Here is a 23,711-nt window from a genome sequence, read left to right as displayed (position 1 = left end):
TGTTATTGTGTGACCTTTAAATTCCCCAAATATCAATATCTCATTGGTCTTCCACTATCACAATGTTCTCATTTTAGGCTCCTTGCATTCTCATACTCTAACAACAGTCTTTTCTTATTAATGTTTGGTTTATAATCAGGGTCGCCATTAATCGAGTCCTCGCTAGTGTTGCTACTTGAATAATAACTAGAGTCAAAAGCGTACACATCAACAGAGGAATCTGAATCTTCATCTTTCTTCTTCCTCTTCCTTCTCTCCCCGTCGCTGCTTTGTGACTCTACGTGATTGGCTGACGATCTGCCTCCGGCCACTCGGTAACACTGCTGAGCGCTCAGCCTGGTGAGTCTCACGCAGGGCTGCAGCAGAGCGGACTGCAGCAGCACGGCCTGACACGGCAGCGACAACCTGAGCCGGGCTGGGCTGGGCTCAGACCGGACAGCCACACCGTCGGAGTTGGAGGTAGTGGAGGCCACGTCGGAGCACTGGAGCGCCTTTGATTGACGAAGCCTGCTCGAGTTCCGAGTGACAACTTGTGGAGCTGGTTTGGTAGATTCAGGGGTTTTATTAGCAGCACAGACCGAGGCCGTCTGAGCCTTTTCACACCGTTCAGCCTCAAGGTTTTCACTGCTGGTGATGCTTGCCTGCCTGTGCTTTCTTGAAAATCTGGAGAAAGACTGTAGAGTTTGTGTCTGACGGCTGGTTGATAGAGGTAATGTAGATGCATCATGAGGCACAGGGGGAGTCTGCAGTTTGGCTGTTGTGTTCGGGGGGTGGTCCGGGGGCAGAGGAGAGTCTCTGGAAGAGGTCTGAGGTAGAGCTGTCATTCGAGAGGCATCACATGCTGATCCAGAGATCTGCTCATCTTCGGGGTTTGCTTGATCAGATAGGTGAGCTGCTGTCGGAGCAGGGGGGCCGGTCTCTGAGGGTGGGGGATGCTGCTGGTCAGGGGGGCTGGGGACGAGGTCTGAGGGGGTACGATCTTGTGAGGAAGAGGTGGATGAGGACGACAGGAACAGTAGGGGCGAAGATGACACAAGCTGCAGCTCCTGTGAACACTGGACAGGACACTCCTGCAGGATGCTCTTCACCCAGCGCTGGTGTTTGGAGCAGAAATGAGGAGAGGGAGCGGCTTCACTGCTTTCCTGTCTGTCTTTGTCACTGCTCTCTTCCTCCATCCTCCTGATGACCTCACCATCTTCCTCTGTTTGTTGATGTGTCCTAACATCTAAATGGTTTTCACTCTCCGACAATGACTGAAACCCTTGGGCCGTTTCATCTCCCTCCAGCTTAAGAGGAGTCTTTGCAGAGCTGCCAGGTAAAGGTGACTTTGAGAGCTGAGAGCTTTTCATTTCATCTTCTCCACGCTCTGCTCGACAGGAAGTAACATCTAAAGGAACAGAGACGCAGCACGTTCTGATTAACGTGTGTTCTGCAATTGAATTTACAGCTGACATCAAACATGTAATATAATAATCTGTATCATGTTAAAGAATTCACACAATTAATACATGATAGGCACTAAAAATGACTTAGGTGTCTAATAAAAAGTAGTTTGAGATGCTCTATTAGCATAATGCATCCAGATCCCAAACAATTCTGGTTACACACAACTGCACTGTGTGTAATAATGTAAGCACAAAGTTTTTACAGGAAAAAAAAAACACATCAGCTGCATCACTGATGAACTTTTGTCAATTGGTGTATTTCCTAATACTATAGTATTGTAAACAGAGGGAACATCCCAACACACACCCTGCACCAAAATACATTTTCACCATTTCCATATATTAATCATATAAGTGAGGACAGAAAGTTAGAAACGAAATGTCCTGTCCATTATTTGCATTATGTGTGACACATCATGTTGTTAAACAAGTCTAGTCCCTTTGTGTGTAACTCCAGCACCCAGTCAACAAAAGTATTAGTAGTGCATAGTAGCATGTGTATGTGAACATGGAGGTCTTTCTTACCGCAGTGCAGAAGTTTCTTTAGAGTTGTTGCTATAGTTGCAGAGTCAGATGTAATCACCTCCAACAGCAGCTTCTCCTCTTCAGTAACAGGGCTTTCCTTCTTCAAGATCTAGTGAACATATTCAGATGTGTAAAGTTCCCATCATAATTACAGGTAATTGTATAATTAAGTCGGTCTTGGCAACAAACAAACTTACTACAAAATGCTCACTACTGGAAACCCACAAACCTTATCGATGAAGGTATCTCCTGGTAACACAGTCTCCAGCTTCTGAAGATAGTGCAGCAGCCTGTCCTCTACTTTCTGGGCATAATGTTCACCGTACTGCGTCTCCATCCCATTCTGCAACACAGACAGTATTTGTCATGTCACACTGAGATGTACATCACAGTTTAGACACTTTATTGGACGTAACCACACATGCCCAAAGCCAGAGAGTAAAGGTATTGAGGTGAAATGGTACAAAAAAAAACCTGGGTTATAACCTGGGTTATTTTTTGGCGAATGTGTTTTTTTTACAGTCAGATTGTAAATGAAACCACTGTGTTATGGGGTTCCTTAGAAACCAGCTGTTGTGGTCTGTTGTTCCCCTTCTGTCTGTTTGCTGTTTTTACCTACTGAACTTTAATACTCACGTTCCAGAGATTTCTAGGAAACCGTTTTTGTCTAATTTCACTCTTGGCGCCTCTAAACAAGACTTTTCTAGCATTTTACCCACAGCTCAGTCAGTTTATTAGATATCTGGTTGGCCACAAGGAGAAACAACAATGAAATCATTAATTACTTCTCATGACATCAGTTTTTGAATGCTGCTGCTCAAACTTCTCTACATTTGTTGGTATACATAATGCAGATCTGTGGCGCATCCTGCTGGATAGACAAGGAGTCACAGTTTAGGGCTAAAGACTGAACCCTGTGCTGTGGACTAATTCAACACACTGAGAGCTACATGTTTGAAATGACCGGAGACACTGGGAACCAGTTGTTTTCTTATAATCCCAGTTTGCAACAACCATAGCAGGATGAAGACTCTTAACATGTGTGCAAAATGATCTAGTGAATGATTACAAAACTCTCAGTAGCAGGTGAGCTGTAGGAGAGATGGAAAGTGAGACACGCTCTTCATAAAAATATTTAGATTTTTTATAATATTAGCCTATATATTAAAATAATAACATTATCTTTATGTATTGGCCTATTTGTTGTTGTTGTTTTTTTAGGCCTCTTGTAGTAACTTTGAGAATAATTCTGAGCTGACTTGAGTTTGTGTTTGATGTGATGTTGAAGCCTAATACGGACTGGGCCTAGTTGTATGGATGCAGCATGATACAATAATAACTTAATAACAACTTCATTTGCTTATTTACACAACTGGGAGAAAAATTCAGTTGTGCAAATAAAATTTACTCAATTTTCTATCAATTACCATGTTTACAATCCACTTTTTAAGGGTAAATGTGGATACATACAGATATTCATGTCCCTAATAAGTTATTGTTTTTCTACCTTAATATAATCTTCCAGTTTGTCCTTGTCCATAGCAAGAGATTGTGCCAGAGCCTTAAAGTCCTGGGTGTTCTTCCTCATGAGGAACATCTCATGTTGGTTCTGTGCAAGAAAAACAATAAAGGATTATTGATGCTGCTTAGTCAGTTTTCTGTCTGCTAATGGGTGCTGAGCAGGGAATGTACAGTGACGAGTGTGATAAGAGTAAACCAAATCAGTCATGTGACAGACTATTATATACTATATTAAACTGAACCAATGAAGGAAAAGAGACTAAAATGCTCTGTAGAGTTAAGTAAAACTGCAGAGTTAGGTTGGTGATACTTCATCACTACAGCAGACCCCTTTCATATTAATAGTTGTCACTTTTTCCATGCTTAATGTCAAAACAGTGATTACTACAACTTTAAGTGACTGTGACTTGTACACAGATCTAAGATCAACTGAGTGTGTTTGGCTGAAATATGCAGGAAACTTACACTTTGATCCTGGTATTGAGGCAGTTTACTTGGGAAGAACTGGGAGATTTTAAACAGAGTATGGACCATCCCTCGATCCTCCCTGAGCATCCACATAATCACCTGAAGAGAGCAACAATAACCAAGAGAGAGGGGTGGATCAATAAGAAGCACATCAATACAGCCATGTATCATCTGCTACTAGAACGTGTGCTTAGCAACCGTTTAATGTGATCTTCTTGCTTTTTGAATGAATGAATGACTGTAACAACCACTCATTGCCTTACCATGGTTTTAAGGCCAAACACGACCTTCATGTGTTTGATGGGAGTCACCAGCGTGGGGAGAAGTCTGTAAGTGGTTTCCAGGAAGCTCACCACTCTTTCAAAGTGCTCCATGTCCCTGTTCTTCACTATGGAGTAAACCTGGGCCGAGGCGACACGCAGCCTCCAGGAGTCCTGGATGCTCAGAGGCTGAGAGTCCACATCAGGCCAGTCGCACGGCTCCACAACTGAGAGGAAGAAATATGTGAAGCGTGTCACGACCTAATCTGATTTCAATTTCAAGGCAATTGTCAATTTCAGGAGAGTCATTGATTGTGTTAGTGATGTTATGAAACATTCTCTCTCTAATCAGAAACACATCACATCATCTAACAGGTTCATCTTGATTATAACCAAATTACACCATTAATACTTCATTAATCCCCTTGAGGGAAACTGTTTAAAGCTGAGACTTTTCATTTTAATGTGGCATCAGAACTCATTTTAAAAAAACAATGAGCAGTATTGGACATCTCCGCACACCCTCTCTATGATGTGCTGGGTTTTCTTCCACTCTTTTCATGTGCAATCACAATCATGTGCAACAAATTGGTATGAAATTTAGTGCATAAATCATGAGGCTAAATGGTATGTAAATATTAACTATGTATATTATTATTGACAGTTGTGTTTGTTTTTTGAGTACCTACGGGGTTATATTGTTATTTTTTGAAATTGAGCTCTGCTGCATAACAAATTCCCAATGAGTTAAAACAAAATTTCTGATGAACAACTTCTGGCTGCAGTCAGTTAATGCTTAATGCTCTTCCATACTAACACGATGTACTCGTACTTAATGCTTATACACACACACACACAATAGATAATCTGACTGAAAACTTTTGCAGCTTGTTTAACAAAAGTTACTTGTAACAAAGTAGCCTAACTAACAAAAACATCAATCGAGTTACGTTGTTGCTGCAGTGTAACAACTAGACAACACCTCAGTAAGAATAACTTTCAACCAACCTTCTTGTATATCCATCATCTTGTGAGCCCAGACATACTCTATGATCCACACTGGTAACTTGGGGAAGTTGTGTAGCTGCAGCTCTTCTCCCTCCATCTCAACCACAACACCGTCGGCTCCGCGGCTCTGACGCTCTGGTCATCGGCCGACTGACCTTTTAAAACCGGGTTCATGAATACACTATGCCGGGCATGTACCGGCAAGTCAAAGGTGTCAAATGTTCTCCATCCAGTTTCTATTTACAGACCATTTCAAGTTAGAGACACAGAGAAACATAGGAATCACTTCCGGGTCAAACTCACGGATGATGGCTCTCTTCTGAATAAAGTTTGAGAATGACTAACGCATGTGGAAATATATATTATATATTTTTTATTTTATTCTATTTTATGTTATGTTATCATAAAACTTTATTTGAATTTTCACTCAATATTTTTTGTCAATGTTTTACAGTCTATGCAATGTACATAATCATGTTTGGTGTTTGTCTGTGTGTGTTACAATTTGGATGTGGACTTTTATTGTGAAGTTCACTCTCCGGTGTGACGTCGTTGACCCGGAACTAGTTCCAGTCTCTCCGGCGCTATTCTCTCCTGTCAACTGTCTCCTGTCCACAGTGTGAGGTGTTGGTCCTCTACAACTAGTTCAAGGTAATAGAAACGTGCACCGTCTTTAAACAAGCAAATGCTCCGCTCAGTTAGTGGAGCTGTCTCTGTGTTTATACATGTAACTCATATTGTCTCGTGCTAAGGACTTAGCTCTGGACCTTGTCGCGGCTGTCGAGTGGGCGCGCTTGTTTAGCAGCACCAGGTTACCCCGCTGGGGGTGTGGGGCTTACTGCTTAGCTGTTCACAGCAGAGCGGATGATGGAAACTGACCATGTAATAAACCGACCATTAAGTGTATGAGGGACAAAAACATGTAGGCTACTGTGAAATAACCACAATGTTGTTCTGGTATCTGCAATTTTAATATTAGTTAGGCTACTGCGCGGAGATAGGATTTGTGACCTTGATTAACTCCAGAACAATATTAAATGTTGAAATTCCATACAGTGGCTGTAAATGAAGCATGTGACCTGGACATTCAAGTCCGCACAACTACACTGTGATGTTATGGTTTGACAATGGAGCTCCGATGATCTGAATGCTACATCCCAAACTACAGCCCCTGAATATGGACCGTGCCCTTGCTCTCAAAGGTCGGCCCACAGAAGAACATGACCCAGCCTCAATAATGGGAGGAAATCTGCTTAAGTCTGAAACCAGGCAAATCAGTGCCCATGTTCAACAATAACACATCTAATAACATGATAGGATTAGAGTGTGAACACATCATTGTCATCATGGGTGCAGATGTCCCCCCCAATTTCTGAAAAACATGAATTGTCCCCCCCAATAAAAATACCCCAAATTATTCAAAATTGAACAAATGTATTTTCAGACTTCACATTCTTCACATTTTAGATTCACATCTAAAAAGAAATGATTGAAATGGTGGAACAAATCATGTTTGACAATGTTCTGACTCCACATTCCATCTCTGGTCTCCTCCACTACCGTGCAAATGAATGGGTAGTTTCTTACACAGATGATATCAGCAGGATTTAAAGAAACGACCCCCTCAATCTTAGGGCTTCATATTTTGATATTCATCCATATCAATTAATCATGCATAAAGTAGTCCCATACACTGGGAGAAAAGGAAGATGGTGAGAAGTATTGGGGATCTGGGAGGGTCGGTGAGAGGCGAAATATAAGAACGTCGGATCTGCACCCCTGATTGTCATCAAGTCTCTTAATGTGGTTTGTTCTTCTTGATACAGGGCGAGAAACACGAAGTAACTGAGTGTCCTTCTCCTGTTGACATCCTTACAGCTCTGTGGATCAGCCCTCGATGTGGTACTTCCTGCCAGCTGCCGCTCCACCATGAACACAACGTCATGTGTGTCTCTGCTCCAGCTCTCCAGAGCGGGGCTCAGACTCTGTTCATCTAAAGCTCCTCACTGCCGAGCCTCCTCTTCCTCCAGTTCACCGGCAGTGACTTCCTCCTGTCTTCCACACGTCTCACCTCGCTCACCTGTTCCCTGCAGACGCTCTTACTGCAGCAACGTCAGGGTGCGCTCCTACCTTCAGTACGTAAAACGCAAGATCATAGCCGCTCCCACTCCTCCATACAGCCACGTGTGCCAGGTAGGAGACCCAGTGCTGCGTGCGCATGCGGCTGCTGTCGACCCTGCAGCCGTGACAGGCCCCGAGGTCCAAAAGGTCATCGACACCATGGTGAAAGTAATGCGGAAACTGGAGTGCGTGGGACTGAGTGCGCCTCAGATTGGGGTACCGCTCCGCATCCTGGCCCTGGAGTATCCAGAGAGGATGCTGGCTGAGAGCTCAGCAGCATCCAGGGAGGTCCGCGGTCTCTCCGTCCAGCCCCTCAGGGTCTTCGTCAACCCGCAGCTGAGGGTGCTGGACGGACGGACCGCCCGCTTTCAGGAAGCGTGTGAGAGCATCTCAGGCTTCTCTGCCTCAGTTCCTCGCTACCTGTCTGTGGAAGTGTCTGGTACGTATGTTTATAACTTAATCTCAGCTGACTTAACATTTGGTGTTCTTTCAGTCATCATATCACATATCTGCTGTGTGTAAAACACCAAAGCACATGAGAGAAGTTTCAAAATAGAGTCTTTTTTTCTGTGTCTGCATTTGTCTTCCTAGTTTAACACCAACTTTTTCAAAGATAAATGCACTGTTAAAGGATAATTTAATTATTTCTAGCATAAAATACGATCATTTACTCACCCAGATAACTTTGGTGTCATTTGGAGTCGTTTTGACGAAATTAGCCCCAGTGGAGCGGCGCGTATATCCGTATAATGCGAGAACACGGGGCAGCGCAATGCAGCCTCTGAATAACACATTATCCGCCACAAAACTAGTTCATTTCACCAATATTTTGTTATGATACACTAGTTTTATTCCCCTCCGAGCCCGTGGTGGCATGTTATCAACACCCGGGGTCTGTAGGTTGACCTACTGACCTCTGACCTGGATGATGTCATCTCCGACCGCTGCCCGGCTCATTCTGATAATAATCATTCTGCTTCGGCATTCGGGTCCATTTTTATCTCAACTAGCCGGAGCTTTAGTGAGTCCAGGTTGCGGAGAGGAAGCCTGTGGAAGCTGAACTTCATCCAGCTGCTCATTTTGTTCTGACAAGTCGGAAACACGCAGAAACGAACCATAGCATTAGCGGTAGCAACAAGCCGCGCCGCACCGCGGTCAAAGATGACATCATCCAGGTCAGAGGTCAGTAGGGCAACCTACAGACCCTGGATGTTGATAACAGCTAACCCCGGACTCAGAGAGGAATAGCACTAGTGTATCCTAACTAAATATTGGTGAATGAACGAGTTTTGCGGCGGATAATGTGTTATTTAGAGGCTGCATTGCGCTGCCCCATGTTCTCGCATTATACAGATATACGTGCTGCTCCACTGGGGCTAATTTCGTCAAAACGACTCCAAATGACACCAAAGTTGTCTGGGTGAGTAAATGATCGTATTTTATGCTAGAAATAAGGTCCAGGTTGTAAAAAACGGAAATTCTCCTTTAAGTCTTGCAGCTGAACATTTCATACTGTTACTGTATGAGTTTGTGAGCGTCACCATCCCTCCCTGAGAACTAGGCTATCACACATTATTGAGGAGTTTCCTGTGAGAGCCAGAGACGGCAGTGGGTCAAGGGGGCAGTGAGGGACAGAAAGTAAGAGACAAACAGAGATGCTATATAGGAATGGAAAAGTGTAACTAGTGTGTAGTGGCCTGGTAGTTGTTGGGCTTCCCTCAGATTACAGGTGGAAAACAATATACTGAACACCAGAAATGTGAAGGTCCTAGATGTGGAGTAGAGCATCGTAACAGGTTCGTCATGTTGGACCACTTTTTGGGCGGTTCAATTGGTTCTTTACGACAGTGGACCCAACATGCATGGACCAAGGGAGCCGCAGGGCTAACAGCTTGCAGATGTTAATGAGCATGCTGACACTACACTGTGTTCCTGATGTGATCGTAACTTTTCTATGTCTTATTATGACATACCTTCAAGGGTAGGGTTTTTTTTGCTGATGTGTTTTCTTGTCCTGCTCACTGATCCTGCAGGTCTGGATGAGAAGGGTGAAGCTGTGTCGTGGCAGGCCAGCGGCTGGCCAGCGCGCATCGTCCAACACGAGATGGACCACCTGGATGGGGTCCTCTACATCGACCGCATGGACAGCAAGACCTTCATCAACATCAACTGGCACGCGCACAATGAATAGAAAAAGGACAAATCCCAGACATTTACATTAAGACTGACCGTAAAACGGATGCAGACTGCAGTAACAGAAGTCTTTCTCCATCTTAATGGCTGAAAGCTTTTCATCTGCTCTCTGAGCGCACTGTTTCTACGTAAGCTTTCATGTGAAAAATGACTGATTTTGGTTTCTGGTTCTGGTTTGAATAAGAGCCGAGTATCAGGATCAAGTGCTTCACATGAAGAACCATCCAGCACTGGAAGTGTTGTTTGAGGGTTTGCCGGAAGGTGCAGGGAAGAAACTCAGAAGCAAATGACCACCACTTTAAAGTGCAACGAAAAGAGAAAAGTTTTGTGGACCACCAGATAGTTGATCAACAAAAAGGTTGATATTTTCATGATAAAATGAGTGAATCATGACTGACACCATCATAACTCATATGTTTTCATTTAGAAAAAATAAGGGAAAATACTATTGTCTCATGTCAATAAAATGACTTCTGTCTGTTCAGCTCCTCTAAATACAAAATGCTTATAAGTTGTAATTAAAGTTATTTGTACAAAGATTTTCAGTCATTATTTGGAAAATAATTTTTACCAGCCGGTTTCACAGCACTGAGAATGGAGTCACTATGAACCTGGTCACATCTGGACAAGGGACTCGGGACATGTCCCAGACATGAGCAGACATCTCCCCTGGTCCTCCATTGCACTTTTTTGTGCTGTGTTGACAGAAATCTCATCTATTGGTTTTAGGGCTAAAATTATTATTTATTAATGGAAAAATAACTACTTCTCATTACCGATTAGTCATTTAAGTCTTTTTTTTTTTCGCCCCAAAATGCCCAAATACCTGAAGTTTGCCTTTAGGAAACCGATGGCCATTTTATCACCTACACAAAGATTTGATTTCATTTTCTGTTGTACTTTGTAGTTTGGCCTTGGTGTCTCGCACTCTCTCTGCGTTTCCACAGATCCACCGGAGCTCCATCTCTCTGCACCAGCCGCCGCCTGCAACCCCCCCCCCCCCCACACACACACACACACACACACACACACTTCCCCTGCTGTTAGACCGGCCTGCCCTCCCTTTCCATGGACCAGTCTGCCATCCAGTCCCCCCATTAAGCTGGCCAGCTCTCCCTGCCCCCCCCTACCAGAAGCTTCCTTCTTCAGCTGTTGTTAACATTTCCATGTTTCTCACATTCTCTGTTATAAACTGTTTTCTTGTCTGTAACAACATCTATTGCACATCTGTCCGTCCTGGGTGAGGGATCCCTCCTCTGTTGCTCACCCTGAGGTTTCTCCGATTTTTCCCTGTTAAAAGGGTTTTCCGTGGAGTTTTTCCTCAGTGGATGTGAGGGTCTAAGGACAGAGGATGTTGTTGTGATGACATGTGAAGCCCTTTGAGACAAACTGTTTGTAAAAACGGGCTATACAAATAAAATTGCCTTGCCTTGATTGCTCAAATATAAATAATAAGTAAATAATCTACTATCTCTAGATTAATCAAGAACACGGATCGTTTGTTGCAGCCTTTGTTTCCACAGCAATTATACACTAGGTGATAGAAACACATTTAAGAGACAAGTGGCATAGTGACTATTTTTACTCCAGTCTGAGTGCAGGCAACAAATACAGATGAAAACAGACGACCATGTGCTTTGCACCAAGTTACATTTAAGTGACTCAAGAGTACAAATTGTAACCACGACTTCAAGTCTTAATAATACACGACAGGTTAAATTGCTGATGGTGGTAAACATGTCCATTTACAGAGTAACTGGATGATAAAGAGAAATGAGACAAGTCCAAAATAGAAAAACTGGAGCACACTTAATACTGCATTTCAGCGCTGTGTCAAGGCAACATTTGGATTTGATTGTTCTTGATTTCAAAGTGTGCAGATTTAAGGCATTGTGATTTTGCTAGTTGTGCCTTGTTAGTGTATTACGTTTCAAATACACATCACACAGGGGATGACTGGTCAAAGGTTTGGCCACAGATGCATGCAACAGGATTCCTGTACCAACAATCCCGGCAGTACTCCTTTCCACAATATCTGCACAGAACCAGGGGGTTTCTGGGACACGTCTTCCCGCAGAGACACACTCCAAGCTTCTGGACTTCGTGGTGTTGACTTTGGCAGCGGTCTGCATCTCTGCAGACCCGGGAGTGGAAGACATTGCAGTTGCGACACAGTAGTTGAGGGTCCAGCTGGGCGAGGTTGCAACAGTTGTGGTAGGTGATCGGAGGAAGAGACGGATGTAGGGATTCTGGGTCGTCACACGGAACTATGGAGGACATCGCTGCGCCGCCGCCGCCGCTGCTGGGGAGAGATATGGCGCCGATGTCGCCCACATCCAGACGTTCACTCTGTGCCGACGCCACTTCTGACTCTTCAGGCGTGATGTAAGACCTCCCTATACTGTGGTTGTTCTTCTTGCAGTGCTGAAGCAAGTCACAGGTGATGTGGTGCAAAGTGTTGCATTCAGTACAGTGATTAGGACAAAGAGGAGAGGACTGGAGGCAGCTGCAGAAGTGGTTGGTTTCAGGCACACTCCTGGAAAGCCCCATGGCTCCGAGCTGCAGGCTGACCGACTGCGCCTCGGCTTTGACCGACCCCGATTCTTCATAGGGCCGTCTGGCTTGGCCCCTGCCGGCCGAGGAGGAGCTTCTCTCCGACTCCACAGGCGTCATCTTGGGCAGCTGGCAGTTGAGTGTAGAGATGCAGAGCTGCTGCGTCGCTCCGTTGCTGTGTGGTTTGACAGCAGCAGGTGCGTTCCTCTGAGTCAGCCAAAGAGGCGAGTCCAGAGAGCGGCGACTTTCATCGTCGTTCACGACCGCCTCTCTCTGCCGCCCGTTGATATGCTCGTCTGTGTACAGATCCATGTCTGATTCACCATCAAACGGCTCCATCAGCGGCTGACTGACTCTGAGTGTCTTCTTGGTGTTGTCCAGCGAAACCTGTTGACAAGCACGGACGAGAAAACATCCCCAACAGTTAACAAGTCTAGATGAGACCGGATCTTATTGATTCTGTGTAATACAGCGTAGAAATCTGCTTTCAGTGTTGTTGAGTTTGTAGACTGTAGGCTCTTTTTTTTTTTTTTTTTTTAAGTATATTTTTGGGGCATTTATGCCTTTATAGATAGCACAGTTGAGACAGACAGGAAACGGGGAGGCAGAGAGGGGCCGACCGCAGCGAGGACTGTGCCTCTATACATGGGGCGCCCGCTCTAACCACTACGCCACGCGACGCCCCGACTGTAGGCTCTTAACAATTTTGACAGGCCTCAGCCCCAACACAATACAATCAGCGATTTTACAAAATGTAATGTTCGGCATTTATTAACCATTTATCTACTATTAACTCACATATTGCACTTAGACTTTGGTGAAGCAATTTCAAGCATAAAAACAATTCAATTCAAGGGTGTGTTTTCAAAAGATATTTGAATTCAATCATTTCAGAAACCTGTCTTAAATTCTACAGAATTTGGGCCAAATAAACAATACAAAATACAAAAGTCTGATATATAATATTTGGGGATTATGTTATTATGTCTTTTAATATTGACTAGAGTGTATCTATATCAGTTAGTATCTAAAACTACATTTCAAACAATACCCAGTAAGAATGTGTCACTTCAGAGGCAGAGGAACAGAAGAGAACATCATTTAAAAGGTGTGCTTTTACTTGCAAGATTTCCGTGGCCTCCTATGGTGGGACAGATCCTTCCATGAGATAAAACTATTTTACGTAATTATTTTATGTACATTTCCCCATGATTCTGCCTCACTTATAGTGTTTGGCATCTTTAGAAAGTTTGGGATAACTCCAAAAGTAAAAAATATACCTGCAGGTGTGTCAAAGCATTTTTCAAAATACAGAAAATTTCCCAACAAGCAGGCGAACATACCTGCAGGCTGTTTCCTTTCTGCCTCTCTCTCACCAAACTCAGCTCCCACTGGGCGTCACCGCCGTGCTTCCCCAGAGCCGCCTGAAGGAGGCAGCACTCGCAGCGAGCCAGGTAGAAAGCACAACACAAGCGGAGGAGTTCATCCAGAGAAGCAGCGAGTTCCTGGAGAAAAAGTTGCTCGTGGCGAGATGAGCTGGGCTGATATCCTAACAGGCCAAAGAGTTTCTCAATCTGTGGCATCGACAGCACCGGTTTGATATAGTGGGTGAACATGCCAGAGTACATCTAAGACACAAAGGTAGAGAAGATCAAAACAGAGCAAAACAATAGATCAGATTTTCACCAGTTACTTTGACTTAACCAGGAAGTCTCTTCACACACATAATTTCTTTAACAAAGAGAGTCATTACCAAAATATCTACTCTACTGTAATAGTCATTTAAAGGGATAGTTCACCAAACATTCAAATTTCACTCATTGTCTACTCACCCTCATGTCGACTAAAAGCTGTGAGAATTTTCAGAGTCCTCCGTTCCTTCTCTGAGTTACGGGGGGGTCCGTGCAGCAGTATTTGTCCATATAATGGTTGTCAATGGATACCAACTTTCTTTGTCCAAAAAGACACACCAAAAAACATCCAAATACCTCCATACTGCTCGTCTGTAATGTCCCTCTTGTATTGAAGCCCCGACATGAGAAATTGTTCCGCCGGTCAGTGCAAATCACGAGAGATTTGCATTGACACAGGAAGAGCAGTGAACTGAGACACTGGGAGCTTCCGCTACAAACAAGCTTAAAATATAGACTTATTTTTTTTTTTTCGGAACAATTTCTCATGTCGGGGCTTCAATACAGGAGGGACATTACAGTCGAGCTGTGTGGAGGTATTTGGATGTTTTTTGGTGTGTCTTTTTGGACGAAGAAAGTTGGTATCCAGTCACAACCATTATATGGACAAATACTGCTGCACGGACCCCCCCGTAACTCAGAGAAGGCACGGAGGACTCTGAAAATTCTCACAGCTCTTAGTTGACATGAAGGTGAGTAGATAATGAGTAATTTGAATTTTGGGTGAACTATCCCTTTAAAAACATGCACCATATTTGAAGCTTGAAGTGATTTTGTCCTGGCAAGTTTTATTAATCCTAACTATTTACATCATAATCATAACAGGACGGACTAGTCTGAACCCAGTTATTTGCAGCCAACCTTGACGACTTTGTACTCTTCCCTCCAGGGACCGAGGTACAGGTTCAGGGCAGCTTGCTCCAGGACCTCGAAAGCTTTAGCCAGGCCTCGCAGCCCTCCTCTGGCTCTGACCGGCCCACCGCTGGCAGCTGCTGTTGCCGCCGTGGCCGCCTTGAGCGACTCCTCCATCACGCTCAGTGGATCCAGCCCCAGGCAGTGCGTCTCCTGAGCATCCCCATCCCTCAGCCGCCCCTCCACCTGCTTCCACAGCTCCTCGTCTCTGCACACCAGAGTGGAGCCTCGGCCCAGTATCTGCTGCTCCAGGCTGTGATCGTAGGCGTTCGTCAGATCACTGGCCCTCTGCTTGGAGTTGCTCATCTCTATCATTCAGCTGAGCAGGACACAAACAGGACATTGAAATGAAGGTTTAATCTACTAATCACGGTGCTATCTGTCCATAATCATTTCTTGTGCAATTTAATCTGATCCATAATTTCGCAGTTTTTGTTTTCCATGTTTGGAATTAAAAGCAAAAGTAAGCGATCCGGTGGTTTTGGCTAACTTCCTGTCAGCAGATGGAGTTAGCAGTCCCCGCCCTCGTCCCTACGTCACCACATTCACGTGCATCCCTTGGCTGCACACACAGAGAGGACCGCCCCTTTATGCCGTTCTCTCTCCTCATTGGATAAAGGTTGTAGGATACAAGGAAAGTTTTCTCCTCGGCTTACAGCAGAGCAGAGTGACTGACAGACCCGTGTTTCAGACCAAACACTCTATATAAGTGATTGCTATTTAAGACTTACGTATATTAACACAAATATTCCGCTTACTTCTGCTTTAACTCGGAGGATGCACTTCAGAAGGAGACTTGTGTGTTACTATTTCAACTAGTCTTGAGTCTAATTCAAATAGATATAATAAATGCACATTTTATGCAACATAGTGCTTATTCCAAATTATATTAGCCTAAATTATTACGGCTGTGATACTGCAACAGTAACCACCACAGCCTCCTTCCTCATGCCTCAGGGCAATGTGGAAAACATAATTATGATGACCCTTAACATATTTTAACTTCCTGTTTTAGATGGCAAACCACTGGGAAGAGATTTTCAGACAGAGCTACAGTACTACCAGACTAAATGACTATCCTTCTGGCCCAGCAGAGACACTACTGACATTGATGGTGTGACAATGATATAGAATATGGCCATTGTAATAGCATGATATGATAAGTACATGAAAAAGACCAGTGGTTTTATAGTAGCACAGAAAGACTTGATACATTACACCAGACAACAACAGATGGTATATGTCTGGAAATAAACACTGAATGCCACTGGAAAAACAAAGTATTGCAACACACTGTTACTGTAGCTGCAGCTCAAGCCACTTGTGCTCAAAGCGAAAGTGAAACCTGAGAGACTTTTGGCCCAAAGAAATATATATACATACATGTCCGTGAGCTGTCTTAGGTAAAGAAGAGCCATGTTGACCGACACCGAGGTCAGGTTAGATCAGGTGGCCTTGTTGTTAGCATTAGCATGCTCCTCACTGACTAGCTGCGTTTGCTAGGTTGAAATGTTTCTGTCGCTTTATTTATTCATTTATTTATTTATTTATATAATTTAAGGGCGAGAACTTCACACCTAAAATATTTATTTACACATTTCTTCCATGGTTTCTCATAATATACCGTTTAAATGGTTTTCTGATAAGTTGAGGTTATTATCCAACTCGACTGACACATTAGTAAACTTTTAGCAGCGGCTCAGACCTCGGTGTTTCATTTTTGGGCGAGGACTCAGGAAGTCACGTCAAAGTCAAACACTTAAAAAGAAGAAAAGATCCATATTGTCTTAGTCACTCTCTGAGTTAAAGGTCCACTCTACTGAGTCACAAAACGATATGGCTCACTGTGATCTTTAACGCAAAGCAACATATTTTATCAAACGTGACCGACGCCCCTGACCGACCAGACGAGCCGAGCTAAGCTAGTGTTAGCTGTGTGACAGAAGCCGTGCTTTGACAACAGTGTCGGTTTTTACTGACACACAGGAGGCACGTGAACTCACCTGAACTCACCTGTGTGTGGAGCGTCGTCAGATGTCTCTCAGATGGCTGTGGAAGACATTTCCGGCCACGCCGGTCATCGCCGTGTCGCTGCTCGCTGCTCGATCTTCACAATAAAGTAAACATTGTCACGTGGCACGGAGTTTCCCAGCTTCAGGGGTGCGCTTCCTAGGAGTGTCAGGGCGGGCCGGCGGGGCGGCGTGGAGGGCTTCTTCTGTAAAGAGTATTAATGTGACTTTCAAAAATTAAAGTAGCCTACATAGATAAAATAGATGAATGTAAATTGAGATAGATTACAAAAAAAAAAAAAAAATGTTTTATGGATATATTATGGAAATCCCTCTTAACTAAATTCAGAGGTGGACATGGAACATTATGAAGGACTACAAAATGACTATAAATAACTAATAGTCCTACACAAGTAGAGTTTACATCTGGTTATCTATCCAGTCCACTGGGTGGCAGTATTTCATAGTTTTAAACCCTCTGCCTTACCAACCTCAACTCTACATGAACCACACACACACACACACACACACACACACTTGTAAATCTATTTTTGTGAGGACATGTCATTGACATAATGTAGCCTATTCCCTAAATGCCTAAACTTAACCATTACTCTAAACCTAATTATAACCTAACGTCTTAACCCAAGTCTTAACCCTCAAACAGCCCTTGGAAAAAGTGAGGACCGGCCAATATTTTATTTTATTTTTATTTAACCTTTATTTATTCAGGAAGGATCCATTGAGATTTAACAATCTCTTTTTCAAGGATGTCCTGGTCAGGAAGTACAAATACAAGCAAACATACACAACAAGATCAAGGTAACGAGAGACATCAAACATCAAAAACGAGCAGCACAATTACAGAATTAAGTTAATTGTCACAGGTGCAGCTGGTGACTAAAAGTTCCCAAAAATGTCCTCACTCCGTTGGTTAAAAACTCGTTCCGGTCCTCACAACATAGCATGTAGGCCTACAAGAACAGACACACACACACACACACACACACACACACACACACACACACACACACACACACAGTAGTGGGGTGAATCAGTGGTGAGCCTCTTTTTGTTGACCTGGGGGCGGGACTTCAGTGAGTGACAGCGGTAGAAGGGCGGAACTGTTGTTGCCCCCTGAGTTTTACTTAAAAGCCTCCTGGGTTGGTGAAGATGCCAAGCACAAGTCAGCAGCTTCCCTCCAGCTCTCCTCTCCTCTCCTCTCCTCTCCTCCATCCTCCAGCAGACCTGTGCAGCTGCAGACAGACAGCATGTCAAACTCAGACAGGGTGGTGTTGGCTCTGGGAGGAGCAGGGACAGTGGGCTCTGGGATAGTTAAAGGACTGCTGGATAAAGGTAAGCTGACAGGAAACACCTGAACTAAATATACTAAGAATTTAAAAGCTGACTTCCACACTAATTCTAATTCTGTATGATTATTATTTTGTTTTGCAGGACTTTATATTGAATCAGAAGTGGTTTTGGCAACAGTAAAATCAGCTATTTGTGATATGTTGTTGTGCTGAGATTATTAGTTGAAAGAAATTGAAGAAGAAAGTAGCTATGTTATTTTGCAAAACACTAACCAACAACCAATGTTGTGAATTTATGATGACATGCGGTGGACATGAAACATGTGAAGGACAAAAAATGACATGGCAGGTGTAGCCTAAATCATTTTGCTTTTATTTGTTTCTTTATTACTACATTTCTGCTTCCATCTTTTTATGTAAAGCAATTTGATTCAACAAAATAAAGTAGGCAGTCCTATCATCAGTCGTTAATGGGATTAGCTTTAGTTATACTTTTGTCATTTTGTATTCACAGAAACAACTCCATTACCTCAGACACAGTACAGATCCTCCTGGTCAAATCTGACAGTCAGATTTTTACTTGTTTTAAAAGAACTGGAGAATTTTGAATAATATTCAAAAGTAGTTTTGAATTTTCTTATGTAAACACATTGTTTTGTATTGCTCCAAATGTATAGACTCTACTATAAATGAGCCATTATTGTTTCCTTATTGGTTTATGGTGAGATTGTAAACTCTCTGGACATATTGGTCAAGATTTGTCTCCTGTTGATTTGATTTTTACTTGTCTTTTTATACTCTGACCTGAACTGATCTGAAGTCTGGTATACTTTTCAACATTACACAGTGAAGATAGCTGAGTGTGGCACATGGTTCTTCATCCCAGATCAGGGCGCGTCTCAGTCCCAAAGCTGAAATTGAATTCCTCTTTCTTTATGTTGCTCTGCAGCCTCCACACTGTGTGAAGCAGTGATAGGGACAGCGCTAAATGCTGTGGTGACAGTTTACTGCTTTGTCCATCGTTTGAAGTTGCCATCTGCTGCTCTGTGACAGTCACTCCTCTGATCTGACCTTGATAAACAGATTAGAACAATTTAGGCCTATTACTGAATATTGATTTTCATGTGAGAGGGATTAGTCTTGTATCTGTGTTAAAGGTGCTGGTTTTATCTGTCTGCACCACAGATTAATGTAGCATCTGATCTTTGTCTGTGTGGGTGTGGATGTGGGTGTGTGTGTGTGGGTGTGGATGTGGGTGTGGGTGTGTGTTTGAAGGTTTTAAAGTGGCTGTGATCTCCAGAGACAACAGCCGGCTGGAGAGACTGAAATCGTTCGTTTCTCCCAACACAAAGGATAACCTCACCACCATAGTGGGGAATGTGGGTAAGTTGTGGGTTCACCACACCATCCATCCATCCATCAGTGAGGAGTGTTCGTTAACGTTCAAGTCATCATACACAACCTCAGTACTACTTAGCTTGATAATGATGTTGTGTAAATCTTATTGGTGAGTCAGTTAAGGGATAGTAGCATTTTTTTTAAAGTGGGGTTGTATGATCTCTCTGCACTCCTCCCGTTAGCAACGCCAGCCCATAGCCCTGCCCAGAGATTTACAACATACAGTGTTGTGAACAGACCCAAAGAAACGGCCTATTTTTGTGGCCTAAAAGAGGTTTTACCTGAAAAAAAATACACAGTTCCATTGTTCACTATAATATAATTTTTTCCAGCCCCTCAAAGTGCAGGAAAAACACAGTTTTTATTTGGACCTAACCAACTGCTGATCGGCGGGCGCTAACCCTGGGCGGAGGGATACGTGAGTTGGTTAGGTCCAAATAAAAACTGTGTTTTTCCTGCATTTTGAAGGGCTGGAAAAAATTATATTATAGCGAACAATGGAACTGTGTTTTTTTTTTTTTCAGGTCAAACCTCTTTTAGGCCACGAAAATAGGCCGTTTCTTTGGGTCTGTTCACAACACTGTAGCCTATGTTGTAAATCTCTGGGCAGGGCTATACAACCCCACTTTTAAAAAAATGATACTATCCCTTTAAGTATCATGTATCACCAAAAGATAGAAGCGTCAGTCAAAAACAGCCAGTGTCAGCCTTTCAGACCCATGTGAGGGGCACGCATTGCTCTAACTTGCTGTGTTGAAGGTCTCTGTGGTCTCCAGTGGACTCTAACTTGGAGGCCTTTCCTCTTCTGACCCCTCTGTGTTCCAGGGACAGAGGAGGGAGCGGAGCAGGCCAAGCAGGCCCTGCTGAAGGCTGTGGGGAAGGTGACTGACATTGTTTCCTCTTTGGGCTTCAGCTGGTGGCAGGGAGGACCTCCACACACCCAGACCCTCAAAGACCTGCACTGGGTGCGTTCATGAAACATGTAGCCTATAATTTGTTACTGCTAATAGTTCCATTGGTGGTACTACTACTACTGGTTGTTGTAATAGTAGTTCTACTGTTATAATATGTCTAATTGTTTATTCATCAGATTATTGTGTCATATTTCTTTTTCTTCAACCCTCCAGGTGATTGAGACATTACTTTATAGCACATTTGTGTCTTGGAAGGCCTTCTTCCCCCTGGTGAGAGATGACTCCAACTGTACCTACACCTTCATAACAGGTGAGTCCTGACCTTCAGCCAGTATTTCTACTAAGAGCACAGTAGACAGTTCCCTATGCTCGCCTGTGCTCGTCTCATACCGTACTGTTGGTGTTACATATTGAAATAATGAATGAATACATAAGTGAGAACAGGAAACATGGTTTGTAAAAGCAGTTTATGTGATTAGCTTGTTGTAACATAATATATCAAACTGTTGTGTTTACACATCCAGCGACACTTAAACAACAGACAACATGGGTAACGGCCCAGTTGGGTGATATTTCTAACACAATTAGTCACTTCATGTTACCAGAGATGGACAGAGTACTCAACCTCAGTACTAGGTCGAGTAAGAGTACAAATACTACTGGTCAAAATGTACTCTGTTACAAGTAAAAGTAGCTCAGTCGACATGTTACTTGAGTAAGAGTATAAAAGTACTTGCTTTTAAAGGTACTTAAGTATCCAAAAGTACATGCTTTTAAATTTACTTTAAGTAAAAGTAAGAGTAAGAGTAAATTTCTTATTTTTCACATCAATGAATGACTATATTTTTTTCTAAATGAATTTAAGGAGCTTTTAACTCTTGTTTGTGAGAATGAACTCTTTGAAAGCAGCTGCACTGATGTGCTGCTTTTAGGGGTTAGGGTTTCCTTCTTTGACAAACACAGCTTGTGTCCAATAGGATTTTAGAAAAAAAAAAAAAGAGCAGACCTGAAAGTAACCAGTACTTTTCAGCCTTCCTAGAAATGAACTCGAGTAAAAGTAAAAATATTAGTCTTGGAAATGTATTCAAGTAAGAGTAATAAGTACCAAAGAAATCTAATACTCAGGTGGATATGTACTTACAGTACTCAAGTAAATTTACTCCGTTACTGTCCACCACTGCATGTTACACAAACTCACTTTATCTTTTGTTATTATAAAAATATGTCAAACTTAGGGACTATAAAAGTGGCCTGTGCTAATACAACTTGATGCTGTGCTGCTCTGTGCCACAGGAGGAGCAGGAGAGAAGCTGCTGATGCCGGGTACAGGCTTCCTGACGGTGGGAGCTGCCAGCACTCTGGCCTTCTGCCAGGTGCTACGAGAGGAGTACCCCGAGGTGCCCTGTAAACTCAACCAGGTGAGACTTTAAATGGATTACGCTGCACGGCGTCAGTGAACAAAGCACCGGAGCTGATATAGAGTTTCTGTATGACCTGGGTCTCACAGCTTCAGACCTGATAACAAAAGGAGACTTCAGATTTCATTTCAAGAGGAGAGATCCTGTTGCTTCTCCCATAGAGCAGCCAGGAACCTTTTTAAAACACACACTATTTGTTCATTATACCAGTTATCACTTTGATGTGCTGCAAGCTGCATTAGCAAAGACACACAGCTTCAGCATTTGTGTTTTTCACACATTGTTCATTCAACAACACCCAGTTCACCACTGTTATAAAGTTGGATTAGCAGGTCTGGGCTAAATATATTCATTTGGGGTTTTTTTTCTCCCACCATTAAAAGGTTTTTTAACAATCCTGAAGTTCTGCAGCCACAAAGCTGATCCCACATCACAACATAACAACTAATGCTGCAGAAACCCAAAATGTGAAGAACATCACCGCCTGTTTTTCCCAGGTTTCAAATCTGCCATAAAGTGGCTTCAGGTTGAATTACCAATAAGCTTTGTTGGACTTTATAAAGCTGTATAGAAATTTACAGATACAGTATGAGCATGTCATAAGTAAATTAAATTCAGATTCTTTCAAAGATTTCAGCAGCAATTCTCAATTAAAAGCAAATCTCTAATTCAGTAACTAAGTAATAACACATTTTCTAGTTGTGCTCACCATATGAATAACATACACACAACATACATGGGATTGTGCAGTGTTGAAGAAACTTACTGTGGAAGAGAAAACAAAAATGGACAATAAAGTTTTTAGACTCGTAGTAAACAGACCAACTTCCTGCTTTAAGGTTGACATTTCACAGTTGACCTCCACTTGAAGAGGTTTAGATCAATTGCATGAAGTACTGGCTTGTTTTCAATGTAAATGATCACTTTAGTGTTATGGAACGTGTGAGAAAAGTAAACCTGAATTACTCTATGATACAATCACGGCTAAAACAGTCTCTCCTCACTGTTTGGTGGCGGTAGGTGAAGATCGACACAGGTGTAGCCACTCCGGAGCGCATGGCACCTGGTTACCTGAACCACCTGGACCTGGGCCAAGGGGTTGCGGCCCTGGTGGAAAGAAGAAGCTCCTCCCACAAAGTCTTCACCGTCAGCTGCCCCTCAGACTTAAAGACTGTGCTCCTAGAAAGGAACCTTTAAAGTGGGAGAGTTGTCCTCCAGCCTCGATGCCACAGAGACACATTTCCATGTACTGCTCCTGCTCTTGCTGAACTCTCCACACACACATTTACAGTGTCCGTTTGTTTTCCTCTCCCACGACTCTGAGCTATGTCCTCGCACAGCTGTATGTCAATTGTTTGTTTCAATATATATTGTATATTCTACTTCCTATTCCTAGATCATTCACAAATGTTTTCCCTGCATGTGCTGTTGTTGTGAAATGTTTGTAAAAAAAAAAAAAAAAAGAAAAGAAAAGAAAAAAGAATTTGTATACTGACCTTGTCATTGTTTCCTGTTCTATACAAATACTACACAGTTCTGCTCTGTCTTCTGTGATGTTGGGAGGTACTCACTGTTTTCTCCATCTCTTAAATATATTAGGTATAAAACTAGACACCATTGGTGCGAGCAGATAAAGATTGAGCTGTGTTTCCCACTGAAAAGGGTCTTTGTACAGACATAATCTGAATCATAAACCAGAATTTAAAGGTAAACTGCACACATAGAGGATGCACATGTAATACTAATATAATAAACTTTATGAATATATAGTAGGCTACTTTTCTAAACTGAGTTTCAAAGTGCGCCAGTCGGTAAAATGAAACTGGGTAAGAGAAATACAAATTCAAGTGGGCATCATTATAATGTACAGTATAAACACATCTCAAATCAGCATTTAGTAAAGGTTTCTAATAGCATTTTAACTATGTTGGCAGAAATGATTTGTTGTAAAATCAGAAGAGT

At 42.9% G+C, this 23,711-nt stretch overlaps 5 protein-coding genes across 6 annotated transcripts in view; 2 read left to right on the top strand and 3 right to left on the bottom strand.

Moving 5' to 3' along the window:
* Nucleotides 1–5,485, bottom strand: LOC310987123 (uncharacterized protein). Of its 2 annotated transcripts, XM_083973295.1 has the most exons (7): nt 5,228–5,485; nt 4,223–4,446; nt 3,957–4,058; nt 3,478–3,579; nt 2,200–2,313; nt 1,971–2,079; nt 1–1,387 (listed from the first exon to the last, which is right to left on the bottom strand). In XM_083973295.1, exons 1-7 carry the CDS (start codon nt 5,322–5,324, stop codon nt 69–71), a joined length of 2,067 nt encoding a protein of 688 aa, XP_083829421.1. In that variant the 5' UTR covers nt 5,325–5,485; the 3' UTR covers nt 1–68. The 2 variants fall into 2 exon arrangements, with proteins under 2 accessions (XP_083829421.1, XP_083829422.1); XM_083973296.1 differs by lacking the exon at nt 3,957–4,058 and having other exon boundaries at nt 3,478–3,531; nt 4,247–4,446.
* Nucleotides 5,486–5,798: 313 nt separating this feature from the next.
* Nucleotides 5,799–10,074, top strand: pdf (peptide deformylase, mitochondrial). The gene is made up of 3 exons (XM_083973725.1): nt 5,799–5,878; nt 7,106–7,787; nt 9,382–10,074. Exons 2-3 carry the CDS (start codon nt 7,157–7,159, stop codon nt 9,537–9,539), a joined length of 789 nt encoding a protein of 262 aa, XP_083829851.1. The 5' UTR covers nt 5,799–5,878; nt 7,106–7,156; the 3' UTR covers nt 9,540–10,074.
* Nucleotides 10,075–11,112: 1,038 nt separating this feature from the next.
* spata2l (spermatogenesis associated 2-like) lies at nt 11,113–16,810 on the bottom strand. Its single transcript, XM_083972954.1, has 4 exons — nt 16,711–16,810; nt 14,647–15,016; nt 13,438–13,722; nt 11,113–12,481 (listed from the first exon to the last, which is right to left on the bottom strand). The coding sequence occupies exons 2-4, from the start codon at nt 15,010–15,012 to the stop codon at nt 11,483–11,485; spliced, it is 1,650 nt and encodes a 549-aa protein (XP_083829080.1). The 5' UTR covers nt 15,013–15,016; nt 16,711–16,810; the 3' UTR covers nt 11,113–11,482.
* Nucleotides 16,811–17,823: 1,013 nt separating this feature from the next.
* The window catches only part of vps9d1 (VPS9 domain containing 1), a gene marked incomplete at its 5' end in the record, with an annotated part of 47,292 nt that continues 41,404 nt past the window's right edge, over nt 17,824–23,711 (bottom strand). Inside the window, one exon of the mRNA XM_083974545.1 lies at nt 17,824–17,962. The remainder of the gene's footprint in view (nt 17,963–23,711) is intronic.
* On the top strand, nt 17,978–22,946 carry LOC310988054 (peroxisomal trans-2-enoyl-CoA reductase; the record flags this gene model as incomplete). Its single annotated transcript, XM_083974554.1, has 6 exons — nt 17,978–18,062; nt 19,295–19,402; nt 20,243–20,382; nt 20,545–20,641; nt 21,625–21,749; nt 22,770–22,946. 6 exons carry the CDS (start codon nt 17,978–17,980, stop codon nt 22,944–22,946), a joined length of 732 nt encoding a protein of 243 aa, XP_083830680.1.

The sequence above is a fragment of the Trachurus trachurus genome (genome assembly GCF_905171665.1).
Source record: "Trachurus trachurus genome assembly, chromosome: 6".
NCBI lineage: Eukaryota > Metazoa > Chordata > Actinopteri > Carangiformes > Carangidae > Trachurus > Trachurus trachurus.
The sequence above is the reverse complement of the archived record's forward strand: the minus strand, read 5'-3'. Positions and strand labels throughout refer to the sequence as shown.